Source organism: Cydia strobilella, chromosome 15 (genome assembly GCF_947568885.1).
Source record: "Cydia strobilella chromosome 15, ilCydStro3.1, whole genome shotgun sequence".
In the NCBI taxonomy this organism is placed as follows: Eukaryota; Metazoa; Arthropoda; class Insecta; order Lepidoptera; family Tortricidae; genus Cydia; species Cydia strobilella.
This window is the reverse complement of record NC_086055.1, coordinates 6,001,554-6,021,161: the sequence shown is the minus strand read 5'-3', so window position 1 is coordinate 6,021,161 and position 19,608 is coordinate 6,001,554. Positions and strand designations below refer to the sequence as shown.

At 37.7% G+C, this 19,608-nt stretch overlaps 1 protein-coding gene across 2 annotated transcripts; it reads right to left on the bottom strand.

The window, feature by feature from the left end:
- Positions 1–966: 966 nt before the first annotated feature.
- On the bottom strand, positions 967–18,610 carry LOC134747849 (homeobox protein vnd-like). 2 transcript variants are annotated; one of them, XM_063682500.1, is made up of 3 exons: positions 18,164–18,610; positions 5,542–5,741; positions 967–2,338 (listed from the first exon to the last, which is right to left on the bottom strand). In XM_063682500.1, the coding sequence occupies exons 1-3, from the start codon at positions 18,298–18,300 to the stop codon at positions 1,761–1,763; spliced, it is 915 nt and encodes a 304-aa protein (XP_063538570.1). In that variant the 5' UTR covers positions 18,301–18,610; the 3' UTR covers positions 967–1,760. The 2 variants fall into 2 exon arrangements, with proteins under 2 accessions (XP_063538570.1, XP_063538569.1); XM_063682499.1 differs by lacking the exon at positions 18,164–18,610 and adding an exon at positions 8,198–8,880.
- Between the last annotated feature and the right edge of the window lie 998 nt (positions 18,611–19,608).

Genomic DNA, 19,608 nt, shown 5'->3' with positions numbered 1-19,608 from the left:
CCACTATACCGTAAAGTCGCTAAAAATCTTTGTTATTGTTTTAATCGCGATTGTTGTAATAATAAACAAAACAAGAGATTTCTCTCTCTCGTAAGTACTCGTAATACCTACGTGTGTAGGTACGTGTTTAGTTTATTTAATCATATTATTATTGAAATATTTAAAATAAACAGCCTCGCTACACTTTAATAAACATTTGCTAAAGTTTAATTAAAATATGTAAAACGGGCTCAAATTTGTCCTAATAAGCTTTTACTACCATGTAATTTTATATTACGCCGTTTTGCTGACTTGGCCCTGTCCATTCATACATTTTTGGCATCATCCTTCATTGTTCTGCTCATGCATTTCTTCATCCTATTTCAGCTTTTTTGTACCAATAAACTCTTTAAGGCCATTACCACTTGCACCATTCCACTAACCCGGGTTAACCGGTTAAACCTGGAGTTACCATGGTTACCAGTATAATTTGACACTGGGTGAACGGTTTAACCACTTAACCCGGGTTAGTGGAATGGTGCAAGTGGGCCTAAGGATTCCCCGTATAAAACATAAACGAAAAGGGTTGGCAACAGGAGATTGTATTTTATTTAATAAAAAAAAACATTGTTAAGTATCGCCATGTTTAAAATAACTGTCAACGCTTGTTGGCAGTTACTATTAAAAGCTCGTATCTCGTAATGTCATGTCATGTTATGTTAATGTTTGCAGTAGGTACATTGCTGCTCGGTAAATTAAAAAATAATAATTACGGGGTCATAATTAAGTAAAACTTAAATAAAAACTTCTTAATTAATGATTAGACGGATAAATTCTATATCTGGTTTAATTTATTGACCGTATTGGTTTTACACACTGTATAGTAGATATTAGGTATCGCTTGTTCTTGTTCAATTATTTTGTTATAGACTTGCCACAATTAAATATGTAGTATGGCATTTGGTTGCAAGAAAAAGAAAAGGTATATTTTTCAATCATTTATTTAGTTTTTGATAATAATTTATTTATCATGTAACACATTTCCATTAGCTTATTTTAAATTCACACAGAACTAAGAATGGAGCAGTGCGGACAAATGTGGACACAGGTTTACCTCGCTATGTAATGTAGCTTGCGAGATAAGATAGGGAAGCAATGATGCAGACTGACTGATACGGATCTGTTGGTATTTATTTGCGTAACTGGATACATTTTCTGTTATATACAATATATTATGTACAACTTACAACTCCTAAACTACATAAAAATGTATGTAGTTACGTAAAATAACAATAGTTTATTTGGAATATAAATAATTATTCACTATACACGACTATAATAATACTGAACCTTAAAACTAAATATTGCATTCTGATAAAATCTGGTCATTTCTCATAATATTAATCTAATACTTGTCAAAGGCTTTATACATAAATATACACACTTCTAAAGATGGAATGTTCACTAATGTTCAATCACTAGTTAAGGCCAACTCCAAACAGCTATTCGACGTCTGCAAATAATAATTTACTTGATACAGAATTTTAGATTACCTACTGAAGACTTCAGAATATCTAAATATAAATAAGTAGGAACTCCAGATACCTTATATGCCGATTATTAAATAGTAGGTCTTACTTTAATTTAATTTACTATTCGAGTTTAATTGTTAATTTAACAAGTTCCAAACTCCTAATTTTGTTAGATACATCGTCGACTAAGTTTGCGTGTTGCAAACGGCGACGTGAGGACTAGTAGACACTGTGGAGGGGTTCGGTGGGTTACCACCAGCAGGGTGCGGGCTGCGGGCCGTGCGCAGATACGGGCGGCTGGTGGTGCAGCGGCTGGTACGGGGGCAGCCCCATGCCCAGTGGCGGCAGCTCCGGCTTGCTCAAGCAAGGCCTTCCATCCTTCACTAGCACTGGAACGGCGACTCGCCGCGGTGAGCTCAAGCCTCCAACATTCATCTCGTGCGCTCCTTTTTCTTGCACCGCGCGTTTCGTCTTGTACCTGTGATTCTGGAACCAGATCTTAACCTGCGTAGGGGTCAGGCGGATCAGGCTAGCGAGATGTTCGCGCTCGGGGGCTGATAAGTACCGCTGTTGGCGGAACCGCCTTTCCAGCTCATAGGTCTGCGCTTTAGAAAAGAGTACGCGTCGCTTGCGTTTTTTGTGCACCATGCTGGGGTCGGTGTTGTTGATGGAGTCGTGCTCGTGGTCGTCGTCGTCAGGCTCGACGTCGTGTTCGTCGTCGTCATCGCGCGGGTCGGGCACGGGCGGCGAGGAGGCCGACGGGCCGACATAGGAGAGCTCTGAGGCGCGGGACGTGCTGTCCGGGCTGGCTTGTTGGCCAAGGAGGCCTGTAGGCAAAAAAAAAACTGGATTAAAAACAATTAAAAAGTAATTTTAATTCCAAAATGTTACATTTAACGCGGCGCCATTAGGCCAAAAGACGAGATTCAATCAAAGTATGCAAGTCATGTCATGCTAATTGCCGCAGTAGATATGTTAACTCTATTCCTTTTTTTCTAATATTATTTGGTAGCTATGTACCTACAACTTTTCTCAAATGTAGACAGTATAAGTAGGTTTTATTAATTTAGATTTATTTATTTCATGATAAAAAAATACTTTTAAAATTGTAACAGCTACATATCGTGTAGCCCTATCTAAAAAATAAGTAAGTAATAATACTTAATATAATTTAAAATATTCCCACGTATTAAGTTAAAAGCCCTCGCGCCATATTTGCTCTTAACTGGAGTTATTAATAAATTCATAACAAAACGGAATTATAACACCACTACAGTTGACATACAAATCTCGACTTAATCCTCAGGGTTACGCTCCATTTAACTCCAACTAAGTTCGCATACAAACGAGATGTAAGGGTAAAATGGGGCAACATTGTAGTTGTCGCCCTCGGTAAACGGTTCACACGCGCTGGGCGTGGCGCGGGCCGAGGGGGGAGCCACCCCGCCCACCCCGGGCAGATGGTACTTTGTATCCTCATGAGGACATCTTGGAATTTAATAATGGTAATGCATGTCTATGTCCTAATATTCAGCGGATAGTCTCACTGATTATAGGCTGATAGTTTCTAAGATAATTTTCGGTTTGAATTACCTAATTAACTAATTTTAATGGCTCTACCATATTATTCTTTCATATGATAAAAGGAAAACAAGACGTAAGATAATTAAGCGCAAACTGTTTTGACAGATACCTATTATTTAGTATTTTTTATCTAGAGCTTGAATAACCGTGCGCCTTAGCTGCCTTAATCATAGGTATTTGAGCTCATCTCAGTCCACTGTAGGTATATATGTGTCTCCCGCGTGAGTAGGTACTTACATAATTTCATGCCCTGTACACATGTAGAGCCGAAATACTATTTAGATAAAAAAGGGTTATCTAATCTTACCCGTAACTTAAATAGACATCTCAATACTTCGCAATCTTTAGGTACGTCTTCAATCTAGACGATCATTAAACTGAAGAAATTCTAACATATTCGAAAAAGTACAAATTTGAATTTACCTAGGTATCTAGATAAAAGTACCTAATAACTGGCATATTTAAATCATATCATCACAATGTACCTAATTGTATCTATACTATAACTAGCGGGACCACTAATCAATTCTTGGTTATTAAAATGAAAATCCCATGGACATGTATGAATTTAGACCTTACTAGGTACAGTAGGTACAAACAAATCTCGAAGTGTCGCAGCCGACGGGACATTCCCGCCCGAACAACAGACAATGACGGCACAATAAAATCTATAACTGTCATTGAATAAAGAACAAATAGCGTCCCTAACAGCCGCAAACATTTGTAATTGATCGCCAGCTGCCGTCTATGGCTATTGGTGACAAATTCGCCCCGACCCCTAGCCTGTGGGGCGTGAACATGCAGCCCTTGGCGTGATTCGCATTTAGTGACACGGTATTTTTATTTGAGTTTAATTTTATGTTGTAATATGCTCTGTTCGAAAACAATAGGAAAGTGTTCATAAAGCATCGATCATTTATAAAAATAACTTTATAACATCATTATGAGAGTAAATTTGACTATTATTAATTGTGGATGATATTTGACAAAGAATAATCTCTCACAAATTTATGCCGCTAACGCCACATAAAGCAGTTGAAATTTTATCAAAACAAATTAAAGATACGAAATGTAACCGTTTTGTAAAAAAAACCGGCCAAGTGCGAGTCGGACTCGCGCACCGAGGGTTCCGTACTTTTAGTATTTGTTGTTGTAGCGGCAATAGAAATACATCATCTGTGAAAATTTCAACTGTCTAGCTATCACGGTTCATGAGATACAGCCTGGTGACAGACAGACAGACGGACAGACGGACGGACAGACGGACAGCGAAGTCTTAGTAATAGGGTCCCGTTTTTACCCCTTGAGTACGGAACCCTAAAAAACACAAAATAATTTTTCAAATATTTTTGAACCAACACGGTCCAAAAAGGAAGTTCCGTTAAAATAAACAAGCAATCGGACGCCAAAAGTGCCTGATAGCGATAAAAATAATTAATGACAACAGCAGATTAGTGTGAAGGCACTCCACTGGAGGAGCATTTCAATAAATAATCTCTGCCTCTCCAAACTCACTACCGAATACTATTTTCGAGTGGGCCATACACACATTGTCGATAATTCGATTATGTAGGTACTCGTAAATGTCAAATTTGAAGATATATTTGATCAAATATGCATATTGTTTTATGTTTAACAAGTAAATATATACTTGAAATAATTATGTTACACTTTTATCCGAAATTAAACAAACACGAAAAGTGAGTCAAAGTAGTAGTAGTAGTAAAACTCTTTATTGTACAAAAAGAAACATAAAATAAGAGAAAAACGCATCATTTGTACAAAGGCGAACTTATCCCTTTCAGGGATCTCTACCAGTTAACCTTTGAGCAATTGAGGGAGAATTGGAGAAAGGTAGACATCAAAGCTGTACTAATCGGCATAAAAGAAAATATTTAATTTCCTAAAAGATAGGTAAACCTATAACCTACAGTATATAGCATGGGCATGGGATTTATGTGACATAAAACAAATATATTAACAGTCATGTATACTTATAATATATAATACATATAATACGTTCTATACGATATAATAAATATGTACAAAGTGTACCTATTGCTCAGATATGTTTGTATATAAATATTTGTTGGGAAAACTGCTGATTACTATCTGATCTGCTGGCGTTTTTGCGTTAATAAGTATATATGTTAATAAGTATAAGTAGGTACCTACAACTACTGTAATATTACAAAATTGTTTGAAACGCACATAAGTAGGTAACCACTTCAATTGAATAAAATTTTTGTGAATATACTAAACGAATAAATAATTCTAAATGAATAAATGTTAGGTTGGATATATTTACCTACATCTGCCAGTTTTAGAGGGGAGGCAAATAGTTTTTAAATTTTCAACAACGCACACCGCGCAAACATCGCCTAACACCTGCTAACATTGTAGTCTACATATAATATTTATCTAATAAATAAAAAACAACGCTTACCAGTATTATCATGGTGATCTAACGACAGCCAGGGCTGGTGGTGCCGCAGCAGCTCCGGGGGGTAGTGGTGGGGCGGGTAAGGGGGCAGCTCCACCGGGCAGGCGCCCTGCGGGGGCTCCAGCTTGCCCTCGTTCAGTCCTAGGATGTCTGAGATCTGGAACCCGGGGCGCTGACCGGGCATCTTCATGCTGTCCAGGAGGCTGAGGACAAAGGAAAAATGATGAAGATAAGATAAGGTAGGTTTGGTGCCTATCGTGAGTGCCGAAGCTCAAGTAAGGGATGCAATTTGTACTTATTTATTTTATAATAACTACAGCAGCTACTTAATTTCTCGAGCTGAAAATAATCTAGTGTAGGTAGTTCTTTATTATCTACATATGTAATTAAACGAGAACCTATTACTTAAGTAGCCACAAGAACATAATAGATAAGTATATAAATAAAATAAGCGGCAACTTTTGTGTCCTGCTCTGCGTCTATTGTATCATCTACTAAAGGTTTGTACTTGATATAGGTAAGTACTGAATGAGACTTAACGCTTGCCTGATTTCAACTTTATTTCATTACAGGAATATTTTATTAAAAGGACAAAAATACCTAAAAAATAATGCATAGAGATTTTAAACGCAGTCTAAAATGCCCTTTAAAAGATGTTACGCGCAATGTTACCGTACTCGTAGTTCACTCAGAACAGTTTTGCAAATCAAAGAGCAACCCGTAAAAGCCACTTTACACGCTTGTCCTCTCAACAGTCTACTTATGAATGAAAGGACTCAAAAACGATGTCCTACTCAAGCTTTACAGTCATTGTGAGGACGTAGATTGAAAGAAAACATGAGTACGACATTCCGACAATCGAAACGTTTTTATAAACCTCTCGAAAGAACGTGACCTTAAGAATGAAACAAGTCCATGGTTATTACAAGCACCGTGCCGACACAGAGAAAGATGGATTTACCACTTCTTTACGGCTGGTTGTTTGAATAAATAGTCATACAATACAATAGATTTCTAAGAAAATTGTGCGTCAGTTACAATTGATACAATCTGCAATTATAAGTCTGTACTTATCAAAATATCCTACATACAATATGCAGGTGTGCATATACCTGCGTAACTATAAACTAACAAATAATGGTCCATGGGGTCCCAGCGCGCATAAGTTGTTTGCAGAAATCGCGAAGCGTCTGGTTGACGTAACTGGTGACCGAAGAGCTGGCGGCTTTCTCGCACAACGTATCAGCATTGCGATACAGCGGGGAAATGCCGCCAGCATCCTTGGTACAATGCCTCAAGGGCCTATTTTAGATTTAAGCTAGTTATTAATTTCGTTTACGTAGTACCACTGTATATATCTTGTATGTAAATAAATGTTTAATAACAAATAATTGTAATTAGGGTTTAATTAACCTACTAAATACCTACTTACAAATTTCATTAAAATGACAACTATATAATCAGAATCTCCACCGCACTGAATACCTACTAATCCTAATACTACATATATATTTATCCGCCGGATTTGCATATCTCATGGTTAGGTTTGTTAAAAGGTTTCATTAAATTTGCAGCTTGTTTTGTTCATATTTAATTTAAATCTTTTACACGTATTACAACTAAGCATACAAGTTTATCTCACGTATCTATAAACGGCGGTCATGTGTCACTCCAAACACGGGAACTTGTGATGTGAATCGTACGTGACCTGATGAATGGGCCCTCGGGAGCATTTAGCAGGTTGTAAACAAGTCCAACCGAGGTGCAAACTGTCGCACGCTTTGAGAGCTTAAGAGTCCCCGGGAAGCTCGGCCGAATTGCACCTTTTCTTAAAAAAAAATTTCTCTTTCTTTTTAAACGTTGCTCCGCTCTAATTTTAAAACTACGTGTTGGATTGTAATTAAACTTTGCACATACAATGGCATGAGGTACTATATCTAGGTCTGTAATTAGTTTATATAGCTCCAGTTTATAAAATAAACGAAATAGAGCAAAAACAAGTTTTGTATGAAAAACTTAAATTCGCTGTATTTTTTTAACTATGGTATCTGAAGCTACATAAACTAATTACAGACATAGATATACCTTATCCTATTGTAAGTACAATGTTTCAGAGCAATCTAGATAGCCGTTTTAAAATGAGACCGGAACTAAGTTTGTATAGAGAACCGAGCTTGCCGGGGACCCTTAATACACATGTTAGAAATAATATACCTATACCAAAGTATTTTCTGATCTTTACGTCTTAGATAATCAACTAGTTTATGCTGCCGAAAAATATGCATGCATATTTGAATTAACTTCTACCATTTGCACAGCTAAACTTATGTTATGCGATAGTAATGCAGAAAAGTTTAGGTTGGTATTTTTAACTGTGCTTGCGTTTTAGGTGCTCACACAGTAAAAAATAAAGCACGAATAAACTTATTAGCGCTTATAAGGGCTCGCCGCTTACGCCTGTGCACTTTTATAAATATGTCCAGTAAGCTTATTTACAAGTAGCAACTTGTAAATAAGCTTACTGGACTTATTTTGCTGTTCGTCCGTCTGTTTTCCAAAAGAATGCAGAGCGACAAAAACAAGTACTTAAAAAAAACAAAGAGTCAATCACAATAAACACTTGGGAAAACTTCGGCAACATAGACGAGGTGAGGCTCACCCAGGAAACGCAGACCGGAAGGCCGCCGGGTAGAGCGCCGGCAGGAAGGCCGGCGCCCACGGCGGCAGCAGGATGGGGCTCCACGCTAGCAGCGACGCCGGCGGCAGCAGTGGCGGCGACCGCTCGCCTTCCTCGCACTTCATCTCCCGACCGGGAGAGCTCGCCTTCGGGATAATGGTGAAGCCTTCACAGAACACTCGCGTGACACGTGCTGCGCCCTTCGACGCCGCGCTCGCACTGAACAACCCTCGAGTGGCCCTCGGGGTGAAGAACACCCCGCGCCGCCCTCGTGCCTCGACAGCCTACTCAGCGTCGAGGGTGCTCTACTGACCCCCGCCAATCCGCGCGCGCGCCTGCCTGGGCGGGGCGAGTCCCGACCAATCGCGGCGAATTACTAAAGCCTTCCCAACAAAAAAAACCTGGAGTATACTTTGTGAAAAGAGCTTTCGACGCAGCGTTATGTTATGTCGCTTTTTGTAATGAGTGCGCGCGTTAAGCCCATTGTTGAGGCCGGTTCGTTATGGACGCCGCTCCAAATGCCCAAATAACGATTTTCATTTAGAGTGTTTTTATTAAGCCCGTGTAAGCCCATGTTTGGGAGTTTTTTGCGTAACATCACAATTTCGTTGTAAATGATTTGCAGACTATTGTTGTATCTACTTATACAAAATGTACGCATTCATATCCTAACACGGATATTTACTATATACCTATAGCTACTACATATTTGTATTACTATTAATAGGTCCAGTCTTATAACTAACGAACATTATATTCAATGATTGTAATATCATATCATCCTTAAGCTTCGTATTGTTCAAAATCTTATTCACAATTAAATTAATTAATTAATAAATATTATAGGACAATTCTGCTCAGATCGACCTAGTCCCACAGTAAGCTCAATAGGGCTTGTATCATTGAGAATTTTATCAAATGATGATAGTAGTCTAACTAGACTAAGATAAGCCTGCAACGATTTTGAAAGCACACGCAGTGCATGGAAGTGTTATTAAAAGTCGCACAGATATTGACACTAAATTAAATTTGGTAAACCTATTTAATGCCCATCTTTGAAGTAGGCCCCCAACTCTGTGACATAATAACATTTATATTCCTATAATACTTATATACCAAAATAATGCCAATAATGATTATTGATGAGTATTCTTTTGACTGAAGTCCAAAATAAGTTAGGTATGTTACTAAGTACACAAACGTATTTAAACAATTTCTGTTAAAACATTTTGTTCAACACAATACACTTTGAAAGCCCGTCATTAGTTTTGGAAACATCTGTCAAAAATCCCACTTCGTAGTAATGGACACTTTAAATTTGGGTTCAACTTGAGAAATGTATAGAAACATTAGAAATCTCGCACATGTGCAAGTACTTACCGAAAGACAATGGCGGCAGCGCCGATGGCGATCGCAGCAGGTAGGATTTAGGAATGACAGAAGTATCACTATTTATCATTTTATGACTTGCACGTGTTCGCATTGTTTTAGGATCTCTTGAACTTTAAGGAATTGAAAAGGAATTAATAATTTTATGTAGGTTTATTCCACTCCAGGAAAACTATTTTTTTGGTAGGTATAAAAATGTTACCACAACCCGATGGCAAACATATTAGAGATACCTACTTAGAAGTATGACTATCTTACTCTATCCAGAAAAGTTCTGATTCTAATACTTGCTCACTAATTTCTATTGTTGATTTATGATACTAAGCAATAAAACATCGATATCGATACTGATTTCATAGATCTATTTTACAAATCAGTGAAAAAAAATCTTATCTACCAGTAATGCACAATACGTCACCTGCCGAAAAACCCCCAACCTAACCCCTTTCTATAGAAATTTATCTAGTGCAATGCATTGCTGAATTCAAACAATGACAGGATGTTAAAAAAGTTTTTATCAAACATTATATTTTTAATCGTATTGGTACCTCAAATATTTTTGCAGTGATTTTGGGTATATTTATGAAGATGCAGGTAAGTACATGTTAACTAATTTAAAATCAAGTTTTAAGTGGATTCAAATATTTTTACATGCTTCAAAAGCTGATTGATTTATTTGTGAGAAGCGGATTTATCTAATTCTTGTTTTTATATCCCAGATTGTAAAATGCCAGTTTGATTACCTAATCAACCTACTTGGGGTACCAAAGAAGGCTACCGTTTTTGTGCTCACCAGTTAACGCCACTGTAGATGTAGGTCCAGAAAACACACCTCAAAATTCTTCTATGCTTATTTTTATAAAATCAATACGTTCTAATATACACAATAGTTATTTGTGCAACAAGAGAGGAAAGTTGTTTTTTCTTGCGAGTGTTGATTAATTTGAATCTTGAATTCTAAGTTAGAATCTTAAAATCTTAAAATAACTTTGCTCTCGTATGATACATATAATTTTTCACCTCAGTAGTGAGAACATATTAAAGGTTAAAATGTGTTTCGAATTACACAGAATAATACAGAGAAACAAAAAAAAAACTAATTTGTCAAACAACTAAGTATGAAGTGGCAGTTCAGGGCCTTCACTAAATTAAATAACTACTTTGTTTCACTCCCTGGAGTGAGGAAAGTCGCACTTGGATGGACAAAGATTTACCACAATTATGAATAAGGAGTGAAAATTCCCGATAAAAAAGCTTGAAACCCGAAAAACTTCTATGCATTTGACATTTTGGAAGACCACCATCTACACTAGCGCGAAATTAACCGCGGTAGCCCTCATTAGTATAAAAACAGAGCTTAATTGCAACAAAATTACATTAATTATTAAATACAATATAAAATACAAAAAGAAAAAAATTAAGATCTAAGTGTAATAGGTAGTTATGAAATTGACCCTATTAAAAATGTATTGTACATAATATAGGTTTGTTAGTTCATCCTCCACGTTGATCCGGCCACGACACATTTGGAAAGCCTAAGGTTCGCTTGGCGACCTAAAACTATAGGTTGACAATAGAGAGCCAAATAGATAAATATTTAATGTCCATAAACAATGTTATATCAAAACTGATGAGCAACGAAGTTTTAACTCATAAAGCGCACTTAGTAAAGGGGCTAAACAAAGGGCAATTATTTATATTGGGAACGATCGTAAGCGGCGCGCGGCGTGCGCCCACGGCTTTAATTGACTTATTGTGAATGAGTTTTTAAAATATCTATCGCAGCCATCGTTGCGTGCTCATCGCTTTTATTTACAGTATACGCATAATTTGGTATCTACCAAAAAACGGGGTTTTCTTAGAATTACGGACAACCTTTATTTATTATTATTCACAACAACGGCTTAATCGCGTAAAATAAGTTTTAAATTTACCTCTGACGTTTCGAGGACGGCGTTGTCCCTGTGGTCTCGGAGAAGACTGGCTAAAGTTGACATCAACATCTTCTAGGCGCGCGAGTTTTTCGAGCTACCCGCACTTGGTCTTGTTTAGTTTATACCTATTTAGTCTAACCTTTATTTAGCTTACAGTTTTTTTTTACATTTTAATACACACAATGTAATACTATGAATTTATTACTACATATTCCGAATTGCTACAATCTACATACCTATATATCTACTCTACCCTTACATATACTCTACGTACATGATCACATTTTATGTTACCTTTTACTTAAGTACCTACTTACTTAGGTATTTAATATAATTTGTTTGCCGCCGGCGAAAGGAGTTACTTTAGATGATTTCACCCCATGAGACATAAGGGTTCATCCATTACGTCACACGAATTTCGAGGTTTTTTGTCCCCTCCCCCCTCCTTGTCACACTTGGTCACATTTGGCAAACCCCTCCCCCCTGATGTGACGTCACATTTTTTCAATGAAATCGGCAAATCAAATTACGTATTATTAATATTTTATCAAAATATTTTTGACAAAAGTAATATTAATTTTATAACCCAAAATAGATTAGGAAAGAGAATTAAATGATTAAAAACGATTATCATTCCAAAAACTTGTTACATAACTGTACAGCGAATAAAATAATTTAAATAAGTTAAAGTGACGTCACAAAGTTTGTGACTCCCCCCTCCCCCTTGTCACAATATGTCACATTTTCGTGACCCCCCCCCCCCCCCCCCTAAACGTGTGATGTAATTAATGGATGACCCCTTAAAGCTAAAAGGTAAGAAACCGTTAGTCATCGTTGTTTGATTTATCAGCATAAATAAGTAGGTGCAATATTATATTAGATTTTTAAATATTCATAAAATTATGTAGGTAAGCACCTACTCGTATAATGGTCAATCTTTATCCCCGCTATCGTTAGAAATGAATAGCGGACACAAATGTGTACACGCAGGAAAAAAGTGCACTCATTACTATAGCAAACACTATAGCAATACTGTGGAAATTCCGGCTAAAATTATAAGATTTAAGCTTGATCATTTTTAGGGTTCCGTACTCAAAGGGTATAAAAACTGGACCCTATTACTAAGACTCCGCTGTATGTCTGTCTGTCTGTCCGTCTGTCACCAGTCCAGGTAAAAACAGAATAAAATAAGTATTTAAGTGGGGCTCCACATACAACAAACGTTTTTTGCCGTTTTTGTACGGAACCCTTCGTGCGGGACTCCGACTCGCACTTGGCCGGTTTTCTCATTTGTGTACGTGACACAACGTCAAGTCAGGAATCTCTAGTCTCGACTCATTTTCAAAAAATAACACATCGAGATGCCCAGGTGTTCTAATCTTATTTAGCAGGTGTCAAGGATTCCGCGGATTGAAAAGATAACTCCAAAATCCAGGTACTTAATGAATTGCACAGCTGCACCCGCTTTGAGGCGCCTAGGCCCAGTGCCATAAAACTATTGTTTTTGTTAATCCCTTCTATGTCTTCGCATTATCTTATTCTCGATGTTGCACGTGCAGACTTGAGCCGTTGTCTCACTTAATTGTTTACCAAAAAGAGGTTCTGATTGTTTTTGATAAATATTATTCATTTTATTCATAGGTATCCATGTACATACAAATCGTATACTTTTATAGATACAGTTACTTTAAAAAACAATCGATATTAAATGCGTTTAATGTGATCTGCGCGTATACTGTGAGGTGAGCTGAGGGCCAGATTTGAGGGATGGCGGGCCGGGGCAGGTGCGCGCGCCCTCCGCTGCGCCTCACTAGGCATATGTTGGCATTGTTGGCACTCCCGCTATCCGATTATTCCGAATATGCGCACTTTACGATGGATCTTAACTAGTGTGGAAGCAACATTAAAAGGACCGAATTGAGCTGAAATCAATTCGGTAATTGCCTGATTCCTTAGGAAATAATTCCACAAAAGTGTGTACAAAAATAAGTTGTCAGTTGAAAGCTAATTATTATTTTATTAAATAACTAACTATGGTATTTTAAATTGATTAACAAAGGAAATATGTGTATATACTCGTATATACGAATACTTAAATATGTAAAAACTTTTTAAGAAATGCTAAAAAAGGTCTTTTATTAGAATAATGCAGAAGGTTTTTTAGGTAGAGTCTTAATTTTAAGTAAACAACCGAAAATCGGAGCGATATTTTTTAAATATTAAAAATTGTACAACAGTCAGTATACGAAAATAAGTATTGTTCAGTTATGGGGCACTATCTAGTAGTACCAGTACCTACCTACTACAGTAGACACTGTCAATATTAATCATAACTCCCAATTACGATATTTTGTAATCAAAACTGTTAATGGATTACCAAAGCACACCTGTCCAACCGGGGTTAGAACTCCAAACCCCTTAGCAGGCACTCATGTTCGACCAAATGCGCCGGTTGAAGCCCGGAGTAAGAGAGAGCCAGGTATGAGGGACAAGCCTCTTTACCATAAGTAGAAATTCTTGTATATGTACAATAAAATTGTGTAGTAAATATGTATAATAATGTTAAGAGTAGGTGCAATTTGTTATAGTGTGATGCATGCAGTGATAGGAGATAAATGTTTTTTGGGTGTCCTAACATTTAGTTCTCAATAAAAAACTACTTGATAAAATACACGGCAATTATTTATCTACAGTAGTCATTTAAGTAATAGGTGCATTACATATAACACTAACTACGAGTCATACGAGTGAATATCAATGTTATGACCTTTCAATATACAACAGCACCTAATTTTGCTGGTTCAAATCAAACAAGGGCTTTTATTGCCGTTTAATTTATATCGAGCGAACGTGTCATTATGCTCCGAATTTAAAAAGATGATCATTTCGTATTTGCAATGGTTAATGATAAAATAATGGGGGCTGATAGCGGGCACGATAGGAAAGTAATTTGTGTGAAAGTTGAATATACTTATACCGCCGCGCCATTCGTACCACGCGCCGCCAATCGCCAGAAAAACTACCCTATGACCAAACTAACTTGAAGCCATTATCTGTACCACAGTACCTGTACTGTACCGCAGCTAAAATATGCATAATATGCCTAATTTAAAAACAACTTTGTATCAAGGAACCTAATGGCTTCGTGCTTCGAATAGGCATTCGAATAGCTTAGCAGTTAGCAGTCGGAACCACACGTTGTCCTCTCGTCTTCCTGACCCAGATTAGATACGAAAAACAAACAACAATCGTACACACGTCATCGACCCGACACCTACGGTACTTTAGACGATATTTATGGCCAGCGGAGTCATGGATTCCCTTTAATTTTGTGACTTTGCGATCTCGTTGGAAATTTCGTTTGGCAATCTGGTTAGGCGAACGGGTCTAAATGGGTGGTGGCACGCTAGCTCGCGAAGAGGGTTTCAGAACCAATTAAGGGCTAGGGCGCCTGGGAGAGGGCACAGCTGGTGGATTACGAGCTCAATGGTGCTCACTGCACCGCTTCACCGCTACGAGTGCGGACACGCAACCGCCGCAGCCGAATACCTGTTCACACGCGACACCATGACGAACACATACACTATCAAGTACTATTTCTTGAATTTTTGTTGATAATCGGAAACGTGTAATTTTCTACTTTTAATAGGCTGTAATTTAAGCGGAAAATCAATTTGTTTGTCCCAAAGCCGCTTCAGCATCATTTATGCCTAAGCATTAGGCTCCGGTGTGGTTGATACTTTGGGTCAAAGCGCGGATTTTGCATTCCGCTTGTCACCTCAACTCAACACCAACAGACTCTTCTGATAGGTTAATGATCTAACTATAATCAACTGTCTGAATGTCGGAATAATAATGTTATATTATAGGTACCTTTAACATGAAGTACCTACAGACGTTACGTAGACGTAGCAACAGAAATCTTTTCGATGAGATTCACACGTTGAAGGATATTTTTTTTTTATGAAATAGGAGGCAAACGAGCAGTCGGATCACCTGATGGTAAGCGATTACCGCCGCCCATGGACACCCGCAACACCAGAGGGGGTGTAAGTGCGTTGCCGGCCTTGAAGATGTGAGTACGCTCTTTTCTTGAAGGTTTGAAGGTCATATCGGTCCGAAAATACCCCAGGCGACAGTTCATTCCACAGTTTAGCTGTGCGAGGCAGGAAGTTTCTAGAGAAACGCACAGTTGAGGACTGCCAACCATCTATGTGAGGATGTGAGGATTGTAATGTTGTCGCGTAGGGCGATGGCGAAAAGAAGCGGCAGGGATTAATCCGAACAATTCCTCGGAGCACTCCCCGTTATACACGCGATAGAAAATGCAGAGCGAGGCCACATCTCTACGCAGCGCCAAGGAGTCAAGCCGTTCCGAAATACGCTGGCAGTCGATAGTTCGAGTCGCTCTTCGTTGGATGCGGTCCAGAGGGAGAAGCTGGTATTGGGGTGCTCCTGCCCATAGATGAGAACATTATTCCATGTGTGGGCAAACCTGCGCTTTATACAGCTGTAGGCGGTGGGCCGGCGTTAAATACTGTCTCGATCTGTTGAGCACACCGAGCTTTTTTGAGGCTAATTTGGCCTTACCCTCTAAATGGCCACGGAACTGGACTTCACTCGAAATGTCGACGCCGAGGATTCCGATGCTGGCTGCGGCAGTCAGGGGAGTGCTCTCAAAACGAGGTGACACGACAAACTCAAACTTTTTTGCGGTAAACGCGCAAACCTGTGTCTTGGTAGGGTTAAAACGGAAAACCAACAGAATTGCTCAGTAACACCAATGAGGATTTAATAAGATAGAGCGGTACTGTCATAGTAAATTTTGTAACCACTGTAAATTCACTGCCATCTATCGACATACTTTAAATCTAAAAATGAAGATTTATAAAAATACGTTAAAATGTATTTAAATATGGATAAATGATTTTTTTATTTGCATTAATTATTTTTATATGATTTTGACCCATGTTCTTTCACTGGTATGCGTTAAAATTATAAATAACAAACGAAACAGTCAACGCCCTCTAACGAGAGTAGGCCAAAACTAGTGGCGCCATCTGATCGAGAATCAAATTTTCGTGATTTTCGAGGCACGTTTTTTCCTTAGACTGTATCCATCTATTACGGAGTTATATCTATCTTTGGTAGCACCAAGTAGCGCTATTACACCAATATAAATGCTTGCGATAAAACTATGTAGGTACCTACTTACCCGTAGTTTACATATCTACGGTATCATTAGTCATTACTAACAAACAGTTTTTGTACGTAAATCTTTAGTAGGTAAGTAGTTAAAATATAGACAGGTGCTCTACCTACTCAAAGCTTGAGTTATGCACGTTTCCATGACATTTATTTGTACCTACTACCTACGGGTAAAGTTCCGAAAAATATGTAGTCTACATTCACATGAAGACTAGACAGCAAGCATTTCAATAAACGAAGATAGGATCATTGAAATAGAAGTTTGTTATAAAGCCGTGCAGCGCCGATGCACTTGGCGGCGGCATTCCTACATTGTTAAGTTCGCGTGCATAAAACCCTAACTTTTCTACTTCTATTTTGTAAATAACCCTTCTTTATGGGCACTGCACGAAGTGAACATCTATAAAACTTAGCATTAAGTAACTTTTTTGTAAGTAACAAATGGAAGTCTACTGTCTACGTCTATATACAATATATATATATATTTCTAAATATATAGATCGTTCTTTAAAGTCGCATTTACCTATCGTCAAATTAGGAATTTATAACTTGTGTTATTTAAAAGTAGAAAGAAACACCAGTAATAGTATTAGATTGTTAACCAAGGGATCGCCAATAGTCCGAGGCTGAAATGATGCCTTTTACCCTAGTTAAACACTCTACTTTTAACTCGAGAGTTAGAGTATTAAACTCGGATGAAAGGCATCATTTCATCCCTAAAAAGGGATAAACATAACAATCTACTATTACGGTTTTTCTCTCTTTCAAAAATCCCTTTTTTTTTTTTCATTTTACCCTTCTTGCTACTAGGTAGGCAGCCTAGGCACTCTACTTGCCATGACTCATATTTGGTGGTAAAATAAGTAATTATGTAGATAGGTAGAGTGAGACCAAGAAAAGTCTGCAAGGATTTTGATAGCACACGCAGTGCAAGTGTTATTTTAAACGTCAAATTTCTATAAAATTATGACGAATATCACTTGGTCTAGCTCTAGCTAAATACTATATCCTACTAGATTTTCTTTGTCTAGGTCTACAACCAATGTACACATCTACATGTCTAGATTGGTTATTGGTGTATTATACTCACGCACTGGATTTAAATAACTAATCTAGTTTTTTAACCAGGTATTATGAATAGGTAACAGTACTAACAGTCTTGGTAGCTCTTACTGTTAGCTTTAACATAGGTAAAGCTTTAACATAGGTATTGACTGTTTTTAATGCAATTTCATACAAAACTCACCCGGGTTATTCCCTAAGGTAGGGGGACTGGGGAGACATGAACCTAGGGTTAAAATTGCTATTTTAGATTAATTTTATATTTAATATAACTTTATAATGTAGGTGACCAATACTCCCCAAGGATCAAGTCTCACCAGTCTCCTCTACTATTAGTTAAGTATGCTTTACTTACGCATAAGAGTTGTACCGATAGTCCTCCTCCTGCGGCTGCCGCATCTGGTAGTTAGGGTCATAGTACTCCGGCGGCGCCCAGTTGCTGTCATAATTGTAGTATTCCCCGTAGCCCATGTCCTCACCCATCATTCTCATTACGCACCGCACTCCAAACTTACACCTTTATTTCTTAATTTTAACTATGTTTATTTTAACGTTCTAAATTGTTAAAATGGTGGCAAGTCTGCCGCGCGCTTAAGCGGGACTGCAGGGGATCGGATCGACTGATCGATGCCTGTGCCCTTATCAATAATATTGTATCGTTATCATATCTAGCAGCTTTCCCCGATACGTTTTATAAACGACGCGACGAGCAGCCAATATTGCACAGATAGCTTTATCGGTTCATGTGCCACAGCGTGATGTTATGAAATCCAGGAATGACAGGTGTTGGGATCTTGCGATAAATGTTTGACAGTGGTGACGGAATGAAATGATAGCCGTGTAGCTAAGCGCGGACTGAATGGAAAACCCTCTGACTACATAGTATAAAACAAAGTCGCTTTCCGCTGTCTGTATGTCTGTCCCTACGTAAGCTTAGATCTTTAAAACTACGCAACGGATTTTGATGTGTTTTTTTTTAATAGATAGAGTGATTCAAGAGGAAGGTTTATATGTATAATTTGTAAAGGTTTTGTGTAAATTAGTTGAACTACCCGTGCGAAGCCGGGGCGGGTCGCTAGTAGATAATAATATAAGGTAGCCACTGTATAATTTAATCCCCCGAGGTTTGTGCTAACTGAGAACTTTTCGTTACTAACTTTGGATAAAACTCGTTAAGTAATCGCAAAAAAAGTTGTACCTACCTATGTTGTAGGTATAGTTTTGGAGCTTAACTTGGCAAATTTATATGAAAACGTAGCTTTGGTAGAAAAGCAGCCTAAACGTTGTATAAAAGTGATACCCTGGGTAGGTAATGATAAATGTTCAAAAACAAATAATCACCTATGCCATTAATTCTTAGGTCAATCAATGAAGCATTGTACCTACTATTTGTCCTCTACTTAAGACCGTATAATGTACCTAGTCTGTATAATACTATTTGTTTTAAATTTCACAGTGTATTAGTTCGCTGTAATGCTGTGTACTTTTTTGCATCAAGAAAATAAAAAATAATTTAATTAAAACTATGGGTACCTACATAAAAAGTTACTACTATACAGGAATACAATTACAATTGAATCGTTTAACTTGGGTTATCTTCTAACTACTGAAACATTTCTAATTCTACTCATATAATAACTTCATTTTTCCGCTTTGATAAAAAAAAACTATTTTATTTGTGCTTTAATGTAATTAAAATGAATACGATAAGTAAAAAAAATTAAACCTGGAAAAAACGAAAATAATCCTATAAAATCAATGGGACATCAATCCAATAAGATACTTGGGTCTGAATTTCGT